This window comes from Mustela nivalis (assembly GCF_964662115.1).
Source record: "Mustela nivalis genome assembly, chromosome: 7".
Lineage (NCBI taxonomy): Eukaryota > Metazoa > Chordata > Mammalia > Carnivora > Mustelidae > Mustela > Mustela nivalis.
Genome location: NC_139026.1, coordinates 126,540,225 through 126,562,446, shown reverse-complemented (window position 1 = coordinate 126,562,446; position 22,222 = coordinate 126,540,225). Strand labels below are relative to the sequence as shown.

The 22,222-nt window shown below is 37.7% G+C and overlaps 1 protein-coding gene across 8 annotated transcripts in view; it reads right to left on the bottom strand.

Moving 5' to 3' along the window:
* STAM (signal transducing adaptor molecule) overlaps positions 1-22,222 on the bottom strand; it is a 109,294-nt gene that overhangs the window by 77,655 nt on the left and 9,417 nt on the right. For 3 of the 8 annotated variants that reach the window (XM_082742034.1, XM_082742035.1, XM_082742032.1), the window contains exons 3-4: positions 18,158-18,306; positions 14,955-15,212 (exon numbers count right to left, since the gene is read on the bottom strand). Coding sequence is in view for 1 of the 8 variants with exons in the window: in XM_082742031.1 (XP_082598157.1) it covers positions 13,603-13,642 (40 nt within the window). In the remaining 7 variants the exon portion in view is untranslated. Of the gene's footprint in view, positions 1-3,941; positions 4,007-13,602; positions 13,835-14,954; positions 15,213-18,157; positions 18,307-22,222 lie in introns of those variants that run through there. The other 5 variants (XM_082742037.1, XM_082742036.1, XM_082742033.1 and 2 more) reach the window with 4 other exon arrangements.

Below are 22,222 nucleotides of genomic sequence, written 5' to 3'. Positions count from 1 at the left end.
CACCCACCCCCATCAAATACCTGCCCTCTCAGAAATTACTCTATTCTACCCTTCACCTTCATTCATACCTTCACCCTCAGAGAGATTACAGGACTCTGGGGATTCCAGGTCAGCCCAAGAGGAAACACCTAAAGGTAAGATAGCAACATGGAGGACAGAGAGAGTTCCACAGTAAATGGCAAACCACATCAACATGAAGTTCAGTCAATAAGTCCTAACCACAGGATCACAGATTCCACAGTGCTGTTTATTTCTCTAGTATTAACCATGGGCAGAAAACCAAGGATTATCAGCTATCTGAGAAAATCTTCTTAACACGGAAGATAAAGGAAAAGACAAACAAAACAGACAAATACAGCAAACAAAACAAAACAAAATCGAGAATAAGGCAAGTTAGAAAAAACAAGAACCTATGTAGGAGGGAAAAACTTCAAAAGAAATCATTATTTTCTTCTGAAACAAAAGCTACACAGAAGTAGAAGGTAACCTAATCTTGAGTGGAACACTGTAACTCAAAGAATAGATAGACTGAAAGACAGCATCACCATGATCTCCATGAACATTTTCATTTTTTTTAGCCTGAGACAGGTTGGGGGTAGGAGGCCTGATCCATACCAAGATTCTTATTTGTAAGGGTTGGTGTTGGCGAAGACAGTGAAATTCCTGCTCCCTACTTCCCTTCAAAGCCCTGTTGCCTGGTTCAACAGATAATAATACTCATTTCCCCACTGTGATCTACTACTGAGAGCTGGAGATTTGAAGCAGAAAACAGCAAGCAGCCAATTCTGCCCAAACTCTATGTAGGCTAATAATTCCTAATTCACAGCATAGCCCCAAGAGATAGAGCAACACCTACCAACTATTCATTGCCATTAGAGGATTACATTAAGTATCTTATAAAGTGGCAGTAAGTGATAACTAGTGAGTAGTGGGTACCTAAGCCTAGTCATCATACCATCTTCTAATAGGGTAGATAACAAAAGCAGGTTATTCACACAAATTCCTTGTGTAAGAATACAAATGTCCAAGACATCTGAGATCTTGGAAAAGTGACTTATTTGCAGGAAATAATAAAATTTGGACAGATATTCAACAAAATGGAATAAACTTCTAGTCTATGCCAGGCCCCATCTGAAGTAGCTGAGACTCTAAAAAAAGAAATGAAACCAGAAAATAGAGACCTAAATAGATGAAAGAAAAAGTATTATAGAAAAGAAAAGAAAAAAAAAAAAATGGAAAGCCTGATGCAAGCTGGAAAAAAAATGGTAAAGACCTAGGGGGAGAGAAAAGAAGAATCAGGCAAGGCTTCTTGATATACTTAGAAACTAAGGAGAGAACAGGATTAACAATGAACTCTTTTGTTTCTATTTAAATAGTAAATATATAGTAGAGTGTAATAAAGAATAAAATTATGAAAACAAGTGTAACAAAGAAGCTAGGCTGGCTACAATAGAGACTACTTTGTCAAAGGTTGGAACCACTCAAAAACCTAAAATACAAGATGAGATATTTGTATTAAATCAAGAAACAGACAAGAGAATTTGCAGCAAGGAAATAGTCTAATCAGAACTGGACTTCCAGGGAAAAAAAAAAAAAAAAAAAAGACTACTGCCCATATGTGAAAATGGTTCACATGAGGGAAAATGAGACCTAATGAGAAACTAACACTACTCTTGAAACTAAACAGATAACTTACAAAGCAAATGTTGAAATCCTCTTTAATTTCATTCAGGCTGCAGGGTATATACCAAAAGGATAACTGAGTCAAATTTACCTGTCATTGTTCAAGTTCCCATAACACACTATGAATCCCTTGAAAATAATAACAATTTCTACTTTGGGAAATTCTTTCAATATTCATGTTCTCAGCCTAAGGACTCAAGAAATACTAAACTGACTCATGTAATTACAGTATGAATCCATAAAACTCACAGAAACACATACACCTTTAATAGTATCTACTTCAATGATTTTCCAATTTTACTTTTCAGTGTGGAAAACCCTCTACAGTGCAACTGTGATGCTACCTATTTGGAGTTGGTGCAGCACACACATTGAGAGCACAGAACTCCCTCGTTTCCCACTTCAGACACAAGCAACAAGCTCTTGGGTTCCTAGGTCATATGCACTTTTGACGAACTGGTAACAAAATCAGGGGTTTCCATTACCCCTCAGGTTCATTAATCACTATATCAACTCAAAGAACTCAGAAAAGCATTTTGATTACAATTTTATCACAAAAATTACAAATCTGAATCAGCCAATGAAGAGATGCACAGGCCCAAGCTTCTGTGCCCTCAGGATGCATCATCCTGACACATCAGTGTGTCTCACCAACCAGGAGGCTCAACCAAGGTTTGGTGTGTAGTTTTTACTGGCATTTTATTATGAAGGTCTGGTCAGCTACCGACTGGAACTCAATCTCCATGCCTCCTACCCCTCCCCAGAGGTCATATGACTCAAAGTCCCAAGCACCTAATCACAAGGCTAAGTCCTTCTGGAGTAACCAGCTTCCATGCTGAGTCATCTCATTAGCATAAGTGAAAACATTATACAAGGAGCCCTTCTTGAATAAGATGCTCCTATCATTCAAGAAATTCCCAAGATTTAGAGGCTCCCTCTCAGGAAATAGGGACAAAGAACAGTCACACACTTTATTTTTCAATACTTTCCTTTATAAGAACATTTACCTTCAAAGAAATGCAAAATGTAAACCAAATCCAAGTGGACTGCTCTGAGGATTCTCAGAGCTCTATCTCTAAGACCCCTAACCCTTACAAAGTCAAAGAAAATCGACTGAATCATTCTGATCAAATATCCTCTGTTCTAACATTTACTTCATCTTAGAAAAGCATTACTTTGATCTGATAGTGTATTTAAATAATTGATTCATTATCTTTACTGACTGGTAGCCAAGCAGGCCTTTTAAAAACATAGTGCATTTTTGTAAAAGAAAGCTCTTAAATCTTGAAATCTATCACCTTCTTAAAAAATAACTAAGCTTATTAAAACTTAAAAGTCAAAACTTAAAACTTAAAAACTTACTGAAAAGGATACGCTTATGACTGATCAAATATAAAGTGCCTATATAGTAGCTAAATATGATCTTACAGTTCCTGAATTAAGGTGTACCCAGGACTGGATGGTACAGTCATCAGCAGGTAGGCTGAACACTCATGAACTACATTCTTTACTCTCTGATACATAAATAGGATCAGTACCTGACTCAAACTTACGTACATCCGGAATGCAACCCATTTCCAAACTTTTAAACTATTCAGATTATTTACTGATGCTGCCTCAAGATCAACAAGGGCAGCAAAGCAGTTCTTCTCAGTTACAAGTATTTTTTTAAATTGGAAAGAATAAAAACTATTATAACAATTCAACATAGTTTTATAAGTAGCAAAGTTAAAACTATTTTCTAAGACAAAAACGGGCTGCAGGGAAGGTAAAAGTGAAGCAAGAAAAGAGACTTGCTTCTAACCAATGCAAAGTTTCATAATGATCTCATTTTATCCTCAGATTATTCCCACAGACAAAGTTCATTTTGCTGCCCTTCACTTTATTGCACTTGTAGATACTGTGGTTTGGGTTTTTTTTGTTGTTTTTTGTTTTGGGTTTGTTTTTTTTTTTTAACAAATTGAAGGTTTGTGGCAACCCTGCTTTGACTCCATTTTCCATGTGTCCCATTTTGATAATTCTTGCAATATTTCAAACTTTTTCATTACTATTATATTTGTTATGGTGCTCTGTGATCAGTGATTATGATCTGCTAAAAGCTCAGATGACGGTGGGCATTTTTTAGCATGAAGTATTTTTCAATTAAGGTGTGTACATTGTTCGTTAGACATGATGCTACTGTACACTTAGTAGACCACAGTATGATATAAACATAACTTTTATATACATCAGGAAACAACAAAATTCATTTGACTCACTTTATTTAGATGTTCACTTCATTACTGCGGTCTGTAACCCAGCCCACAATACCTTCAAGGTATGCCTGTATACAAAGAACAATGATCTTTGATGTTGCAATTCTAACTGTTTCAGAGCACCGCAAACTGCACCCATATTAAGACAATGAACTTAATAGAAAAAGTGTATGTGTTCTGACTGTCCACTGGCCCATCTCTCTTCCTCTCCTTGGGCCTCCCTATATTCTCTGGAATACAACAATATTGAAAGTAGGCCAACTAGTAACTCTACAATGTCCTCTAAGTGTTCAAGTGAGAAGAAGGGCCACATGTGTCTTTAAATCAAAAGCTAGAAATGATGAAGCTTAGTCAGTAAGGCATGTCAAAAGCTGAGATAGGCCAAAAACTAGGTCCGTTGAACCAAACAGTTAATCAAGTTCTGAATGCAAAGGGAAATATTTTGAAGGAAATTAAAAGTGATACTCCAGTGAACATACAAATGATAAGAAAATGAAGCAGCTTTATTGCCAATATGGAGAAAAGTCTGAGTGGTCTGGAGAGAAGATCAAATCAGCCACAACATTCCCTTAAACCAAAGCCTCATCCAGAGCAAGGTCCTAACTCTCCTCAATTCTATGAAGGCTGAAAAAAGTAAGGAAACTACAGAAGAGAATTTCAAAGCTAGGAGAGACTGATTGATGAGGTTTTAGAAAAGAAGACATGTCCATAAGACAAAAGCACAAGGTAAAGCAGCCAAGTGTTGATGGAGAAGCCACAACAAGTGCTGATGGAGAAGCCACAGCAAGTTCTCCAGAAGATCTAGCTAAGGTCTTTATCCAGGGTGCTACACCAAACAACAGATTTTCAATGTAGATAGCCTTTGAGTGGCAAAAGATGCCAACTAGGCCTTTCAGAGCCAGAGAGAAGTCAATGCTCAACTTCAAAACTTTGAAAGCTAGGGAAGACCCTCTGGTTAGGGGCTAAGGCAGCTAGTGACTTTAAATTGAAGCCAGCACTCATTTACCATTATGAAAATCCTAGGACTCTTAAGAATTATGCTTAATCTATTCTGCTTATGCTCCCTATATATGGAATAAAGCCTGGAAGACAGGACATCTGTTCACAACATGGTTTACTGAATAGTTTAGCCCACTGTTGAGACCTACAGCTCAGAAAAAAGATACTCCTTTCAAAATACGACTGCTCATTGTACCTGACCACCCAAAAGCCCTGACAGACATGTACAAAGAGATTAATGTTGTTTTCATGTCTGTTAACACCACATCCACTCTGTGGCATGCGGATCAAGGAGTCATTTTGACTTTCAAATCTTACTATTTAAGAAATACATTTCCTGGGGCGCAGGATGGCTCAGTCAGTAGAGTGTCTGACTTCAGCTCAAGTCATGATTTAGGGTCGTGGGATTGAGCCCTGATTCAGTCTCTGTCCTCAGCTGGGTATCTGTTTGTCCCTCTCACTCTGCCCCCTCCCCACTCTCATGCTCTCTCTCTCTCTCAAATAAATAAAAATCTTAGAAATATTTATATCAATAAATAAAATCTTAGAAACACACATACACAAACTACAACTGCCATAGATACAAATTCCTCTAATAAATACGGGCAAAGTAAACTGAAAACCTGCAAAGGATTCAACATCCTAGATGCCAGTAAGAACATTCACAATTCACGGGAAGGTCAAAAGATCAACATGAGTAATAGTTTGGAAAAAGGTAATTCCAGCCATCCTGAATGACTTTGAGGGGATTAAGACTTCAGTGGAGGAAGTAACTGCAGATCAGGTGGAAATAGCAAGAGAACTAGAATTAGAAGTGGAGTCTGAAGACATGACTGAATTATTGTAATTTCATGATGAAATATGAACAGATGAGGAGTTGCTTCTTACAGATAAGCAAAAAAGTGGTTTTCTGAGGTGGAATCTACTAGAAGATGCTGCGAAAACTGATGGAATGCGACAGAGTTTAGACTATCACATAAACGCAGTTGATAAAGCAGCAGCAGGGACTGAAAGGACAGATTACAACACTGAAATAAATTCTACTATGGGTAAAACATTGTCAAACAGCATTGCATGCTACAAAGAGTTCAATGAAAGGAAGAGCCAATCAATGTGGCAAACTTCGTTGCTGTTTTATGAAATTGCCACTGCCACCCCGATCTTCAGCAACCATCAACCTGATCAGTCAGTAGCCATCAACATCAAGGTAAGACCCTCCACCAGCAAAAAGATTATGACATAATGAAAGCTCAGAGGATGGTTAGCATTTTTGTTAGCAACAAAGTATTTTTTAATTAAGGTATATACTTTTTTTTAGACATAATGCTATTGCATACTTAATAGCTACTGTATAATATAAACATAAATTTTATATGCACTGGGAAACAAAATTCATTTGACTCTCTTTATTGCAATATTTGCTTTACTGCAGTAATCTCAAACTAAACCAGCAAGATCTCCCAGGTATGCCTATACTCAAAAAGAGGAGATTGAGAAATCTGCCTAGCAATATCCAGAAAAACATAAGCAGCGCCTCATTTGAATTTCAAAAGTCTTCTCAATGGAGAACTTTTCCTGATAAGCAGCTACTTTTGATTTTCTCAGAATTTATAACTCTCAAAGATTTGGGGAGGTGAGAAATGCTGACAAGATGACTGCCCATCGTATTCTGGCTATAGGGAAAAAAAAAAGGTCAATCAGCTTAGAGATGTTAACAGTTCATCAAAAATGGCTAATGGAGAAAACAAGTCTTAAAGAAATTATTGTCTTTTTGAGATTATGGTTATCAATTTTTCCAAAATGTTTCATCTAATGTTCCTATCCCCCTGACCATTAGAAACTGTTTACAAAGAAAAGCAATCTGAAATTCTACTAACCAGAAAGGAAGTAGGCGTCAAAGGAACAGCATGGAAGCATCTCAGAAAAAAGCACAAAATAGAAATGAAAACCTGAAAAGCTTTATACAAGGAATACCTTACAGGAGAAGTAAAATCAAAACAGAAGAAACAATGAGTACACATTCTTAACCCAATGGTTATCAGACTTTTAACAGACCTGTATTCTAAAATTTTCACATTTCTCCCCTGAGCATATTTTCACAGTAACTGATTCTACCCCTTAGAATCTGAGCAGCCTCTAGAGGCTCCAGAGCTATTATCTAACATTATTCTAAAAGAAGCTAGTGTGCTAACTGCTTTATATGCATCATATCCTTAAAACAACCCTAATCAAGACTAATGAAGAGAAAGCTATGTCAAGCCAGAGGATCCACACCTAAAAAGTAGTAGTGTAAAGCCAACAAAGAAATATGCCTTGAGAAAACATAGTGGAAGGTAAGGCTGAAGAGGTTAAAAAAAAAAAAAAAAAAAAAAGAGAGCTAAATGCTGTAAGGTCTTACATGCTATACCAAAAAGTTCAAATTGTCGTGAAAGCTGTAGATTCACTAAAATGCTTTAATCAGAGGAGATATATGATTATATTACATTTTAGAGAGATTATCAGCCACCTAGAAAATGACTGGGTACAGACTGGAGGCAGGGATAACTGAGGCTACTGTACTAACGTAAGAGTTCAGTGATCTAAGCCTGCCCTAGCAGCAGCAATGAGAATAGAAAGGATGAGTGGCATGAGTTGAGGGAAAACAAATGGGGACTTTAGGAAGATCAAGTGTACAGACTACAGCAACACCAACTCCTTGAGGCACATTCAGTGTGCCTAGCACATAGACCATAGTATGTGTTTGTTGTCTGGAATGCAGAAAGTTACAACTATAGAGGTCAAGAGTGACTCCCAGATTCTTGACATGTGTGACTAAACTGAAGTACCAGGAATGAGAACAGAGGAAAACATACTTGAGAAGAAAAGTTTAAATATGATTCTGAACATCCTGTTGAAGCCTATTCATCTCCAGTAAAGAATTAGAATGTCATGTGTTTTTATAACTGTTTCTCATAGCAACTCCATGGAGTAGATATTTTAATCCCTATTTACAAAGGTGGAAAGTGAACTTAAAGGGCTTTTGTACTTGCCCATACTATGCCCATTTACTAACAACAAATACATACCTGCAATTTAAACCTAAAGCCCAAAGTCTTTCCATCACACCATAGTGCAGGAGAATAAATGTACCATTAACATTTATGAAAATTAAACTGGCTGTGGTTTATAATACTGAAGAGAATAGAAAAATAGACTAAGAAAATGGCCAAGTCTAAAGGATACAAACTGGTCCGAAGTACTCTGATTAGGAATCAAAAAAAAAAGCTATTACAAAAACAAAGATATGATGATTTGGCAGAGGCAGGGTAATGATTCAAAGATGCCTCTAGGGCTTCAAATTAGGATAACTAGAACCCCATAAAATTACCATATAATGAAAATAGAACCAGACTGAAAAATAAGTTCGGTTTTCTGATAGATTGATTTCTAGGTGATAGCACCAAACAGAAATACAAGACTGGAAATGAAAATAATTGATAAATACTTATTGAGTACTTATTGTGTATCAGATACAGTCCCTAGTTATTAGGGATAGAAATGAAAAGTTTGGGTGTCTGGTGGCTCAGTCAGTTATCTGCCTTCAGCTCAAGTCATGATCCCGGAGTCTGGGGATTGAGCCCCAAGTCAGGCTCTCTGCTCAGCAGGGAGCCTGCTTTTCCCTCTCTCTACCTGCCACTCTGCCTACCAGTGCTCTCTGTCAGATAAATAAATAAAATCTTAAAAAAAAAAAAATTGAAATGAAAAGTTCTCATCCATACAGGAGACACTCAGGGAGTTGAGTACCATAAAGAAAAATGAAACAGATTAAGGAAACAGAGTGAGGGAGTACAAATTGGGTTTGTTTTTCACAGTAGGTATTTAGGAAAGCCTCTCTTTGAAACTTACTTGAACAATCCTGAATGATGTAATGGACATCAAGATCTTCAAATACCCAGGGGAAGAACATCACAAGCAAAGAAGACAGCACAATATAGAGAAAAAGGCAGGAATGACCTCAGAGTGTTCAGACCCAAGAAGCTTAGAATGAGAGTTTGGAGGTCAATATCATATCAAGGACACAAGAAGGGGGCTAACTGTAAGCCATAATAAGGAATTTGCATTTCCCTCTAAGTGGGATGGAAAGCTACTGCAGTTTTCTGAGCAGGTAAGTGATGTTATCTAAGATTTTTAAAAGATCACTAACCTTTGTATATGAGAACTAACTATAGAGGGCAAGCCTGCAGCCCAACTATAAACCTCTTGCCACAGTCTAAGAAAGAGATATCAATGATTGGAGCAAGATAATAGTGGTAAGGCAAGTAAGGAGAAGTGAGGAAATTCTGGATATGTTTTTAATGCAGAGCCAAAGATCTTACTGACAGAATGCATGTAGAATGTGAAAAAGGAAAAAACCATCATGACTCCTAACATCAAAGATGAGTGACAGGAAAAAACAATGGTGCCATCTAAAAGAAATAGGCAAGGATGAAGAAATGAGGACGTTTAGGTAAGAAAACTAAGAACCATTTATCACTATATCCCATATTAAAGATAAGGAAACTGAGGCACAGTGTCACTGCTGATAAGCTGCTAAGCTGGACAATGAATTTAAGCACTATAGCTCCAGAGTGTGAATTCTTTTTTTTTTTTTTTAAGATTTTATTTATTTATTTGACAGAGAGAGAAATCACAAGTAGGCAGAGAGAGAGGGAGAAGCAGGCTCCCCGATGAACAGAGAGCCCGATGCGGGGCTCAATCCAAGGACCCTGATATGACCTGAGCCAAAGGCAGAGGCTTAACCCACTGAGCCAGCCAGGTGCCCCCAGAGTGTGAATTCTTAACACTAAGCTAAAGTGCCTAGTAAGGCTGCAAGGGGAAAAATGTCAAACAATTTCTAGAACTGAGCCTGAGGCTTGGTTCAACATTTGGAAGAAACAAAAAAGGAGAGACCAAAAAGACTAAAAAGCACCTAAGCAGAAAATTAGAAAAGTTTGGTGTCCCAGAAAACAAGCGAATAGAGTATATCAAAGAGGAAAGCTGCGATCAACACAGAAATAGACTAGGAATGGACCATTAGACTTGGCAAGATGGAACTCACTAGGGACTTTGAAATAAAAACTTGATGGAATAAGTTATCATTATAATTCAAGTTGAACTGAGCAAGGAATACAACATCCAAAATGAGTTTCATGTATTAAAAAAATGTTTGCTGAATGTTTTGTTAGTGGTCCATATGCTTGGGATATAGTTTTGAGCAAACCAAAAATCCCTGTCCTCATGGAGCTCACATTCTAACAACACATTTCAGCACTTCTTACAGGGAAAAGCTATGGCCAATATTCTGCCTCTTTGTATAAAATTATATACAAAATTATATAAATCACTCAATTTCTGACTCACCAATTCAGTTTATGAATAAAGCTAAAGACCGTTAAGTTTGAAGAAATACAAATGCATACAACGTTAGGTGATAAATTATATCAAGTGGCTTAGAATGACTACTTTAATGTCACATACTCACTGATGGACAAAGTGAGGAGGAGTGTTAAATTTATTCTACACACCATATTCTATATATGTTACTAGTAAAAAAAATTAACATGGGAGTCTACTGGACTCTTTCCAAGTATTATTTGTTGGGAGTCTCTGACAGATCTCCTCAGGATAATCTCTCATATTTTCATATATGGATCATGAGGAGCGAATTGATCCAAACACTAGAACCCAACTTTAAAAGGTAAGATTTCCTGGAGCAAAAGAATATCCTTAGTCTTACTGTTTAGCAGGCTCAAGTGAGGCAGTCTCAAACAAACATTTATGGGATGAGACACCTACTATGTGGCAACTAATAAAATAATTACGGAGCATAATACAGGATATAACTATCTTTAATACTAAATAATTTGGTAAAGACAAAAAGTGTTGCAGGAGTTTGGAAAAGGACTAAGATTTCAGTGGGCTTAAAGAGAGGTTCTCAGCTGGGAGCTATTTTGTGCCCCCAAGGGACATTTAGTAATGTCTGAAAACTTTCAAAATCATGGAGGGGCAGTAGAGCTCAGGCAGGCTGCTAAACGTCCTACCTTGCACAGGACAGACCTCCACAACAAAGATACTTATCTCGTCCAAACTATCAATAGTGTCACTATTGAGAAATCCTAGACTAATCAGGAAATGATTCAATAACGGGCTAGACTGAGCTGGCTGGACCGAGCTGGTGTTTAATCATGAGCACATGTAGGCACATGTAGAAATTTAGAAGAAATAAGTTAGAAGTGAAAGTATAAAAGCTAAAGGAGCCTATGCTTGAACTGACTGGTTTAGGTAATGGGAAAGAGTTTGATATTAAGAAATTTATTTAAAACCAATGGAAATGTGTGTTTAAAAGTCAGTAGGATATAAAAGTGAATGTAGTTGGAAACTAGATTATATACAGTCATGAAAACGAGATAAAAGTTCTGGAAACAGAAGTAGGTATTAAGAAATTGTTATATTTTGAGCATTTGCCCTAGAAATTATTGTAATGTTATGAAACTGCTTGAGAGCAGCAATCATGCCTTATTCATCACTCTCTTATGTCACTGAGACAGTGTCATGTAAATATAGATCTTTCTAGACATGATGGGGTCAGGTCTCAACAAACCTATAGTAAGTTGAAAATATCCTAAGCCAAAAATGCATGTAATTCACCTAACCTACCAACAGCTTAGACAGCCTACCTAAGTGTGCTCAGAAAACTTACTTTAGCCTATAGTCAGGCTAAACCATCTAACGTAAAGCCCATTTTTTATATTTCATATAATTTATTGCATACCATACTGAAAAAGAAAAAAAAAAAAGAATGGTTGTATGGATGCAGAATGGTCTAAGGATATTGGTCGTTTACCCTTGTGGTTGCGTGGCTGATGGCGAGCTGCAGGTGGTGCCGCTGCCTAGTATCCTGAGAGACGATCATACCGACCGCATATGGCTTTCCCGGGAAAAGATCCAAATTCAAAATGCAAAGTACAGTTTCTACTGAATGCATATCCCTTTCGCACCATACTAAAGTTGAAAAATCGTTAAGTTGAACTATTGTGAGTTGGGGACCATCTGTACTGCGTGCTAAGTGCTTACTGAATTAAATGCAAGTTTCCAATTGTTTATTAAGTATTGTTGGCTATCTCTAAAGTTCCAGCCACTGCTGATTCAGGCCAGGCATATAAACTGGAATCAAAAATAGCGATCATTTAATAGGTGACTACTATATACAGGCACTGTAGTGGGCCCTTTACACATATTATTTCATTGAATCACAAACATAATGTACTTTTCCACTCTGTAAAGATGAATACTCTGGGACTCAAAGAGCTTCAGTGACTTGTCCATGATTTCACTATGAGCTAGCTAGGTTCAGATGGGACTGAACCCTCCTCTTACTCTTAACCCAAACCTCCAAGCCTCAATGACATGCTCTAAAGGAAGAGTTAAAAAGCAAAAATCGGGGCACCTGGGTGGCTTGGTGGGTTAAAGCCTCTGCCTTCAGCTCGGGTCATGATCCCAGGGTCCTGGGATCCAGCCCCGAGTTGGGCTGTCTGCTCAGCAGGGAGCCTGCTTCCTCCTCTCTCTCTGCCTACTTGTGATCTCTGTCTGTCAAATAAATAAATAAAATCTTAAAAAAAAAAAAAAGGCAAAAAGCAACACCTGCTATTTGTAATTAAATTACACAAAATAACAAAAAGCAATTCCCTAAGGATGTCTTTGTATTTCTTTACCACAGTAATCAGTCATGGTATTTGGCTTGCTTTCATTCCATAGTTGTGTGCCAAAGTAGTTCCTAAGTGCATTCAAATCACCTCAAAATTCTTCTCCTGGAAACTCAAAGTCTTGTCATTATTATCCTCAGACCCCCAGGGAGGAGGGGGAGAGCTAACCTGTTGAATTGGTATACTCAATCCCCAAAACCAATGATTCAGAAAACAGAAAAACAGACCAAAAAGGCGTTTCAAAATCAAAATAAATCAGCATTTTCAGATTTAAGGTCCTCTTCCACACTTCTTAAAGTACTGAGACATAGTCTAAAGAACGCAGCACAATGGCTCAGGTCCTGAATTCGGTTTCGGTTGTTGCCAAGTATTCCATTTGCATCTCTCCCAACGTTTTTGAGAGTCTATCCTTAGCCAGAAGCTCTCTCCTCCCGTTACAATTACAAAAAAAGAAAGAAAGGAAAAAAAAAAAAAAAAAGGACGTTAAAATCCCCTAAGGAAGCTAATCTAAAGCATTCTCCTAGGTCCAAACGTTTAAATTCATCCAGGGAAACACTTTATTGGAGGGCTTATAATCCTACCCTAGGTGACATACTGCTGAGCTCTCTCAACTCCCTTCTTCCAGAAGCACTGTCCCAGCACCAGACGCTACACCAGCTGTTCCTCCAAGGCCCTCACACCAACCCTTTAAAGCAATTCTTTCGAAACCCACAGTCCTAGTCTAAGGCCCACTTCACAGGCTCTCTGAGTCCCATTCCTTTTTTTTTTTTTTTTTTTTTTTAAAGATGAGCCAAGCCCCCAACCTCCTCCAAACTCTTCAGGAAGGAGCCTCAGGAAAAGGGCAGCATTCAGCCCCGGCCAGGGGGACAGGAACGCAGCAGAGAGAGGGCAGGGTGGGCTTGCACTCCGGCTCAGGCTGGACAGGGAGCGGCAAAAGCACTTACCAACATCTTGATCGAAGGGATTGGTGGCAAAAAGAGGCATCTCCGCTGCGTGCCCAGGGGTCCGCAGGGATTCCCCCTCGACACCACGGGAGTGAGGGAGCGACGGAGGAATGAAGACTCCTCAGGCAAAAACAGCAATACAGACGGACTCTCCAAGGCAGGCGACAGCTCCACCTCTCACCGACCCCCCAGCAACCACGGCAGCGGCAGCGGCGACGGCGGCGGCGGCAACAGCGAAGGCGCAGACAAGGCCCCCCGCGAGGAGCCTGTCGGGAACTGAGACGGCCTCGGCGCTGCCTGCTCAAAACCTGCCCGGCACCTGCCCCGCCAAAACAGGGCCCACTAAAGCGCCCTCTCTGCCTGACTCCCCTTCTGACTGGTCGTACCGGAGGGTGGGAGTAATGCCTGCGTTTTCTGCTTTGACTTTGGCCAGGAGTCTCCGGAGGACGGGGTCCTCCAGGCGCGCCGAAGCCGACTACCGAGCCCCGGAGTGAATCAGAGACTAAGAAAAAGGGTCGCGTGAGCGTTGTATGAGACCCCGTGCTCGCCCCTCGGTCGGTCGCCTGTCAGAATTTTATAGTCTCTGTTGAGAGGGGATGGAAACTCCTTTATTGGGGGTCATCTATGTTAAAAAGCCGTGGGTTCAGTTGTTGCCTGGGATGACAGGAAACTTGTTTGGATGAAGTCATGTGAGCCGAACCGATTGGCCCGAATCCTTAAAGCGGGGAGTGTCAGGGCGCGCGGCTCCCTCGGAGAGGCTGAGGTAACGCTGGCACCTTCCCGAGAGTTCCTGAACGCCTCTGGCTTCTGAATCTCTGTCGAAAGCACTTCTAGCTGGGCGTTGGCACTACTGACTAACTGTGCAGTCACGAAGCAGTTGCGATGTTTGGAAAATAAGGTTCACACCCCAGGAATGCCAACGAGAGCCCCCCGCCCCCGCAAGACCGAGCAAAAACACCAAAACAAAACTGCAAATGGAGCTAGAAACTGATGAGGGGTTCCTAACCACTTAGAATGTTCATTTAGTGATTTTATATGTAAATACCTATCAAATTGTGCCTACGTCATGTGGAATTTTTAAGGAGCACCTCGAGGTTCCTTGTCCCACTTGGAACAAAGTAACAGCACCTTGCACATAAATTGGAATCCTGTAAGTTACACCTGAATTAGAGCACTTACAAATGTAGCATGTGAACAAATATTTACCCCTTGTCAGCGACAGGGTTAGTATACAAAGAGTGCTTACAGAAATCATTAAAAATGAAATCTCGTTTTTATGTAAATTAAAGTAGCATTCAGATACCTTTTTGCCCGACAGGGATTGAAATGAGATACGGAGAATCTATACTCACGTTGTTGAATGAAGTGTAAACAATGGAGTCCCCCTGAAGGAAATATCTGAGAGTCTGTTACAAAAAAACTTTTAGAAACGTAAACACCTTTAGACCCAGCAGTTCTGCTTTTGAGAATTTATCATAAAGACATTCTTTAAGAACATGAACAATGACCTTCGTGGCAACGTTGTTTATAATATCACAGCATTGTTAGCCACTCAAATGTCCAATATTAAGGGGTGGTAGAAATCACTTCTTGGTTCCTCAATTTTTCATCTGTGAGAAACAAATAATAATAGGGTTGTGAGGATCAAATGGATAAATACAAACCAAACCCTTGAGGCTTTAAGCCCTAAATTTATAGTAAGCACCAAATAAGTGTAAGAAATCGTTATAATTAATATTGGTTATTATAATTAATCATTATAAATCCTTATAAATTAGTAAATGTAAAAATGTAAGAACTCCACAGCTGTTAGAGGTGATTATATAGATCTGTATTTTTGTAGAAAGACATCTAAATACTAAGTTTTTAAAAGCAGGTAACAAAAACATGTAAAATTACAAAATACCCCTGATTTTTAAAGTCTGAAAGGAAATACATGAGAACATTATGACGTTTATCTCTGAGTGGTAAAATTTGGGATGACTTTTTGTTCTTTATGCATTTTATATTTTCCAGATACTTGAATAATGAGGCTATGTTTATTTCAGAAGCATAGTTAAAACACAACAATGTAGAAAATGTGATATGTTAGTATCACCAGTTCTTAACATTTTAAGGAGCCAATGCCAAAAGTTTGTTTGTGTTTCATTATGGCAGGTATAAAATCCTAAAACATCACTGTTGATATGAGAAGCAGAACATCCTCTCTCAAAAAATGATTCTTGATGACTGGTCTGACAGAATCAAGTGACAACTTGTCCGTCTTAAGTTTTTGAGCAGTGTCTGGGGCACATTATCATAATCATCCTGGATCAAAGCCAAATATTTATGAAAATGCGTTTGAATATGATTTGTGCTTTAGTAAGGAAACTGAATTATTCTATTGCCAGCAGTAAGCCAGTGATCAAATTGTTTTAGCCTTGATCATCAATATGTAAAAGCAATGAGAACAGTGAAGGAATTAGTCTTGGTAGCATTATCCATGTCTTTTAACCTAAAAGAATTACTTTAGCTATTGGGGGCCTTTATGGTTAATATACTATAAATAATAATAATTCTTATATGTAGAACTTTTAATATTATTGTTTAACATAAAAGCAAAATATGAGAAGTGAAATGGGTTTGTATTTTGAGGTTAAGTTTCTGTTATAATCTTTTAAAACACAAACTGTGGGAGTTGTACTTTTAAGATTACCAAAGTTTTTTTTTTAACATTTTTATTTGTTTATTTGAGAGAGAGAATAAGAGAGAGCACAACAGCTGGGTGAGGGGCAGAGGAAGAAGCACACTCCCCCCCAAGCAGGGAGCCCAATGTGGGCTTGATCAAGGGACTCCAGGATCATGACCTGAGACTGAGCCACCCAGGCACCCCTAAGATTACCAGTGCTTTTAAACTGTAGAGACTATATGTCAATTTCACAGTAAAACATTTCTATAATATATGTTTACTAAATTCTGTGGTTAATTTTAAAATGTTAAATCCCCTTTTTTTGTTTGATTTTTAAAATTCTACATTAAAAAAGATAGCAATGTGCAAATGGAGTTTTTCCAGGAAAAAATCCGTAGTTTTAAAGTTTAGAAAAAGAAATATCCCAGGAACATTATTCATACTAGTTCACACCCTCATCATCTCTTAGATGAAATATTACATTCACCTCCTACTAGGTTTTTTTCTCCTTTCTTACTGCTGTGGACTGATTTGCATCACACCCAAATTCACAGTAAAACCCTACCCTGAAATCTGATGGTATTTGGAGATGGAGCCTTTGGTAGAAAATTCAGTAATTATATTTAGATGAAATCTTGAGAGTGGAGCTCTCATGATGGGATTAGTGCCCTTTTAAGAATAGACACCAGGGAACTTGCTCTCTTTGCCTTGTGAGGACACAGAGGGGAAGCCAGGAATAGAGTTCTCACCAGAGCCTGATCATGCTGACAGCCTGATCTCAGACTTCAAGTTTCCAAAAACAAATTTCTGTTTTTTAAGCTTCCTAATCTATGATATTTTCATAGGACAGCAGAGTTGACTAACAACTACCTATCTCCAAACCGTTCTCCAAACCCCTGCTGGAATGATATCTTCTTTTCTTTTTTAAGATTTTTATTTATTTAAAATAGAGAGAAACAGAGACAGCACAAGTAGAGCAACAGGCAGAGGGAGAGGGAGAAGCAGGTTCTCCACTGAGTTGGGAGCCCAATGCAGGGGTCAATCCCAGGAACCTGGGATCATGGCCTGAGCTGAAGGCAGTCGCTGAACCGACTATGCCACCCAGGTGCCTGGAATGATTTTTCTAATACACAAATTTGATTGCCTCATTCCTATAAAATTCTCACATGGTTCTTCAATAACCCAGTCATTCAGTACATATTTATTAATTCCTTATGTAAGCCATGTACCATTCTGTATGCTGGAATAACATAAGGATAAATGCTCTATGAGATGACCTTTTTTGGAATATATCCTATGGGGAATACAGTCATTAAGTAAATAATTAAAGTAATTACATGATTATGAGTGTGCAGAGTAGTCTCCTAACTTTAGGATTAAATTCTGATAATTTAGTAATTATATCCTTACTGAACTGGCCCCTAGTACCTCATCTCTTCAATCTTTTTTCGTAGTCTCTAACATTTCTGATGCTCCATGGTTTACATATCTTCAAATAAGCAACTTTTTCTGCCTTTCCTTCTCTGGTATACTTTCTCTAAACCTCTACTCAGATTTCATTTCCCAAAAGCCTTTTCTCACTCAGTACCTGCTCTGTAATAGACATATACTAAATATGTTAATTCGTTGATTATTGGCCACCTCTGTGACAGCATGACAGCACTTAGTGGTACTATATTTGTTCCAGGTGTCTTTTACTATATAGAAACCCCTCCAAACTTGCCTAAAGGCAACAATAATCATTCTTTGATTACACATCAGAAATTTAGTCAGAGCTTTGCAGGCACAGATTGCTTCTCTTCCACATGATCTCAGCAGAGGTGCCTCAAAGGCTGGAATGACTCTACACCTAAGGGTTGGCAATTGTTTGAAAACTTTTGCACTTACATGTCTAGCAGTTGATGCTGGCAGTTGGCTAGGTCACTGGAGCTGTCAGCTATAACAACTATAAGGGATCTCCTATGTGTCTGCTTGGTTTCTCCCAGCATGTTGGACTGAGCATTCCAAGAGACAGGAAAAGGGAGCTGCTGGTTTTCCTAAAACAGGAAAAGAAAACTGTTAGTTTCCTAGGAGATAGGAAATGGGCACAGCATCATTTAGTCATATTCTATTGGACAAGCAGTCACAGTGTGTACACTCAAGGGGAAAGGAAAGAAACCCAATTCTCTCTCTTTTTTTTAAAGATTTTATTTATTTATTTGACAGAGAGAGATCACAAGTAGATGGAGAGGCAGGCAGAGAGAGAGGGAGAGGGAAGCAGACTCCCTGCTGAGCAGAGAGCCCGATGCAGGACTCGATCCCAGGACTCTGAGATCATGACCTGAGCCAAAGGCAGCGGCTTAACCCACTGAGCCACCCAGGTGCCCCAGAAAACCCAATTCTTAATGAAAGGAATATTAAAGAATTTGGGAACTATATTTGAAAGCAACCACAATAATGTAATTTTTTTTACTTGTTTGTATAGCTTTAGTCTGTGACTCACTTATCTCTAGATTTCTACAGTAGATGTCCCATAAATATTTATTAAATGTAGTAAATAAATAAAATATGTCATGATTAAAGTAGTATATTTCCAATGACATACTTATCATCCATGAGGCAGTTTAACAGGATCTAGACTTATCTTTTTACTATAACCAAAAAGAACACTGAACATTGGGGCGCCTGGGTGGCTCAGTGGGTTAGGCCGCTGCCTTCGGCTCAGGTCATGATCTCGGGGTCCTGGGATCGAGTCCCGCATCGGGCTCTCTGCTAGGCAGGGAGCCTGCTTCCTCCTCTCTCTCTCTCTGCCTGCCTCTCTGCCTACTTGTGATCTGTCTCTGTCAAATAAATAAATAAAATCTTTAAAAAAAAAAAAGAACACTGAACAAAATATATGAATTGATTTCAAACATGGGACAAAAGATTGTAATCCCAAGGAGAAAGAAAACATGCATGAGTCCTGTGATTGACCTAGCTTTCTGCCTGGAGTCAGTTTCTGGACTATGCTATAGATAGGGGAAACTCAAAAGGAACCAAATGGTCTTACTATATTAAGGAGAGAAAAATTAGTTTGAATAGACTAAGAGGTATGAATTTGGAAGACAGAATACTAGGAGGGTGCTATGTAGAGAAAGAGCTCCAGAAATCTGTATAGGAGTTCCCTTGAGACTATGGTTGAATGCTAATCTAGTCATGGGTCAGGTAGAGTTCTACAAGTCCAGGTAAAGAACTTTCAAGGAAAGAGCTATTTCCATGGAACCAAAATCTGAAAAATCTCAAGAGTTCATACAAGTCCAGGAATCATTTGAGTTCTCAACGCCAGAGGGAAGAAACCTAACTGAATATATTGGGCGGTTAATAAATAACCCCCCAAAAGGTAATGTCTTAGATGTCGGGAGTAGCACGAAAGAGAAGACTACTCTAGGTCTGTTCCAAAAAAGCTTAAAAAGTACCTCTCGAAAAAAATCGACATAACTTAAATGGAGGTTAAAACAAAGTATGAAACTTAAATACAACAAATTCAACATTTAAATATAACATTCAAAAATGTAAAATGGCTAGACTCCAATAAAAAGTTACTGAACACATGAAAGCCCAAGAAAATATGACCGGTTACTAGTAGGGCACGCAGTCCATAGGAATATCCAGAAATTTAAAAAATGATTGAACACAGAAATGTTTAAAGAACTATTATAGCCATGGTAAATAAAGTTAAGGATTTACAAAGATGTACATAATGAAGAGAGAAAATAAAATCAAAAGAATAAAATGGAAATTCTACAGCTAATCTAATACCTAACATGAAACTCACTAAATAGGATTAACAGTTTGGATGCTGCAGAAGAAAAGATAGAGCAACTGGAAGATACAGCAACAGAAATTATACAGATTGAAACACGGAAGACAAAAAAGTGTTCGATGACCTATAATAAAATATGAAACAATATAATGTGTAGAGTTCCATAGCAAGAAAAATAGAAAAGAAAAAAATTTAGTAACAAATTTTCCCTAAATATAATGAAAATTTCCACAGATCTGAGAGTATAAGTGAATCCCAATCATAACTAACAACAATAAAACATCCACTAAGGCACAGCATGACCAAATTGCTGAAAATCAGTGATAAAGACAAAATCTTAAAGGCATTTGGAAAACATAAAGACAAATAGGAATAAAGAATTAAAATAGACTTCTAATAAAACTATGTGAGATAAAAACAAACAAAAAAAGTGAAACATTACCTTTAAAGTCCTGAATTTTAAAAATGTCAACCTAGAATTCTCTATCAGCAAAAATATTTTACAAAACCAAAGGTGAAATAAATATTTACAAAAAAAAATTCATCACCAGCAGATCTACACAATAAAAGATGTTAAAACATACAAATAAAAATAATTTTAGGCAAAGGAAAGTGGTATCTATGATATAGATCTTTACATAGACATTGAAGAACATCAGAATGTTCATGTGTGAACAAATATAAAAGACATTTCTATTACTAAATTTATTTAAAAACAAAATATTTTAAATTTTAAGAATATTTAAGATTTAAAATTTAAAAACAAAAATATCAACTGTATATATTGGAATTGATAATATAGGTAGAAATAAAAGGAAAATAGCACAAAAGATGGCAGGAAGAAAATAGAAATGTAGGGCTGGAGGATTCCTTACATTATATATAAAATGGTATAATTGTGATTTGAAAAGAAATTGTGTTAAGTTCAAATTGCATAACATAAGCCCTAGAGCCTTAGCACCCCCAAAGAAAATCAAGCAAAGGGGTATAGATAGAACAATGGTGGAAATAAGTGAAACTTTTTTAAAAATTCAAATAATTTTTTAAAAGACAGTAAAAGAAGAAAAAAGGGGACAAATAGTAGATTTAAATACAACTATATTAATAACTACATTAAATACAAAAATCTACACATTCCAATTAAAAGATAGAGTCATCCTTGGGGCATCTGGGTGGCTCAGTGAGTTAAGCCTCTGCCTTTGGCTCAGGTCATGATCAGGGTCCTGACTTGAGATCAAGCCCCACATCTAGCTCTCTGCACAGCACGGAGCCTGCTTTCCCCTCCTCTCTCTGCCTGCCTCTCTGCCTACTTGTGATCTCTCTCTCTCTGTTAAATAAGTCAATAAAGTCTTTAAAAAAGCGAAAGGTAGAGATTGTTAGACTGCATTTTAAAAAAGCAAGATCCAGCTAGATGATGTATTATATAAGAAACTTGTTTTAAAAAATAAAAATAAAATTCAAAGTTACATTAAAAGTATAAAAGGAAAAAGGTATATTTGGAAAAAAAAATTTTTAATTTTAAAAAAAGGTCTATCTTGAAAATACCAAAGAAAGTTCTGTTTATATTAATATCAAACCAAATAAATTGAAAAAAGGAAACTTTCCAAGGATAATGAATAACAATTCATAGTAATGAAGGGATCAACTAATCAGGAAATATTAAATATGTATCAACCTAATAACAGAACTTTTAAAAAAGGATACAAAAAGGAAAAATTGATTCATCCATAGTTTGTGTTGTCTATCTTTTTTTAAAGATTTGTTTAAGGGAGAGCATGAGCACAAGTCAGGGAGAAAGGAAGAGAGAAACTTCAGCAGACTCCTCACTGAGCTCTGAGCTAATTCAGGGCTTGATCTCATGACCCTGAGATTATAATCTGAGCACAAAGAGTTGGATGCTTAACCAACTGTACCACCCAGGGGTCCCTGTATTGCCTATTTCAACATTCTTTTCTCAGGTAAAGATAGAACAAATACAAAATCAGTAATACTTAGAAGAGTCAACTCTATCCATTTATAATGGCCCTGCCAGTCATGCATTTTTTTGAAAGGGACACAGAACATTAAGAAAAAGATAATATGCTGGACCTTAAAATGACTCCATATAATTTAAAGTATAAAATCATATAGATTTTGTTCCTTGACTAAAACAGAATTAATTTAGGAATATA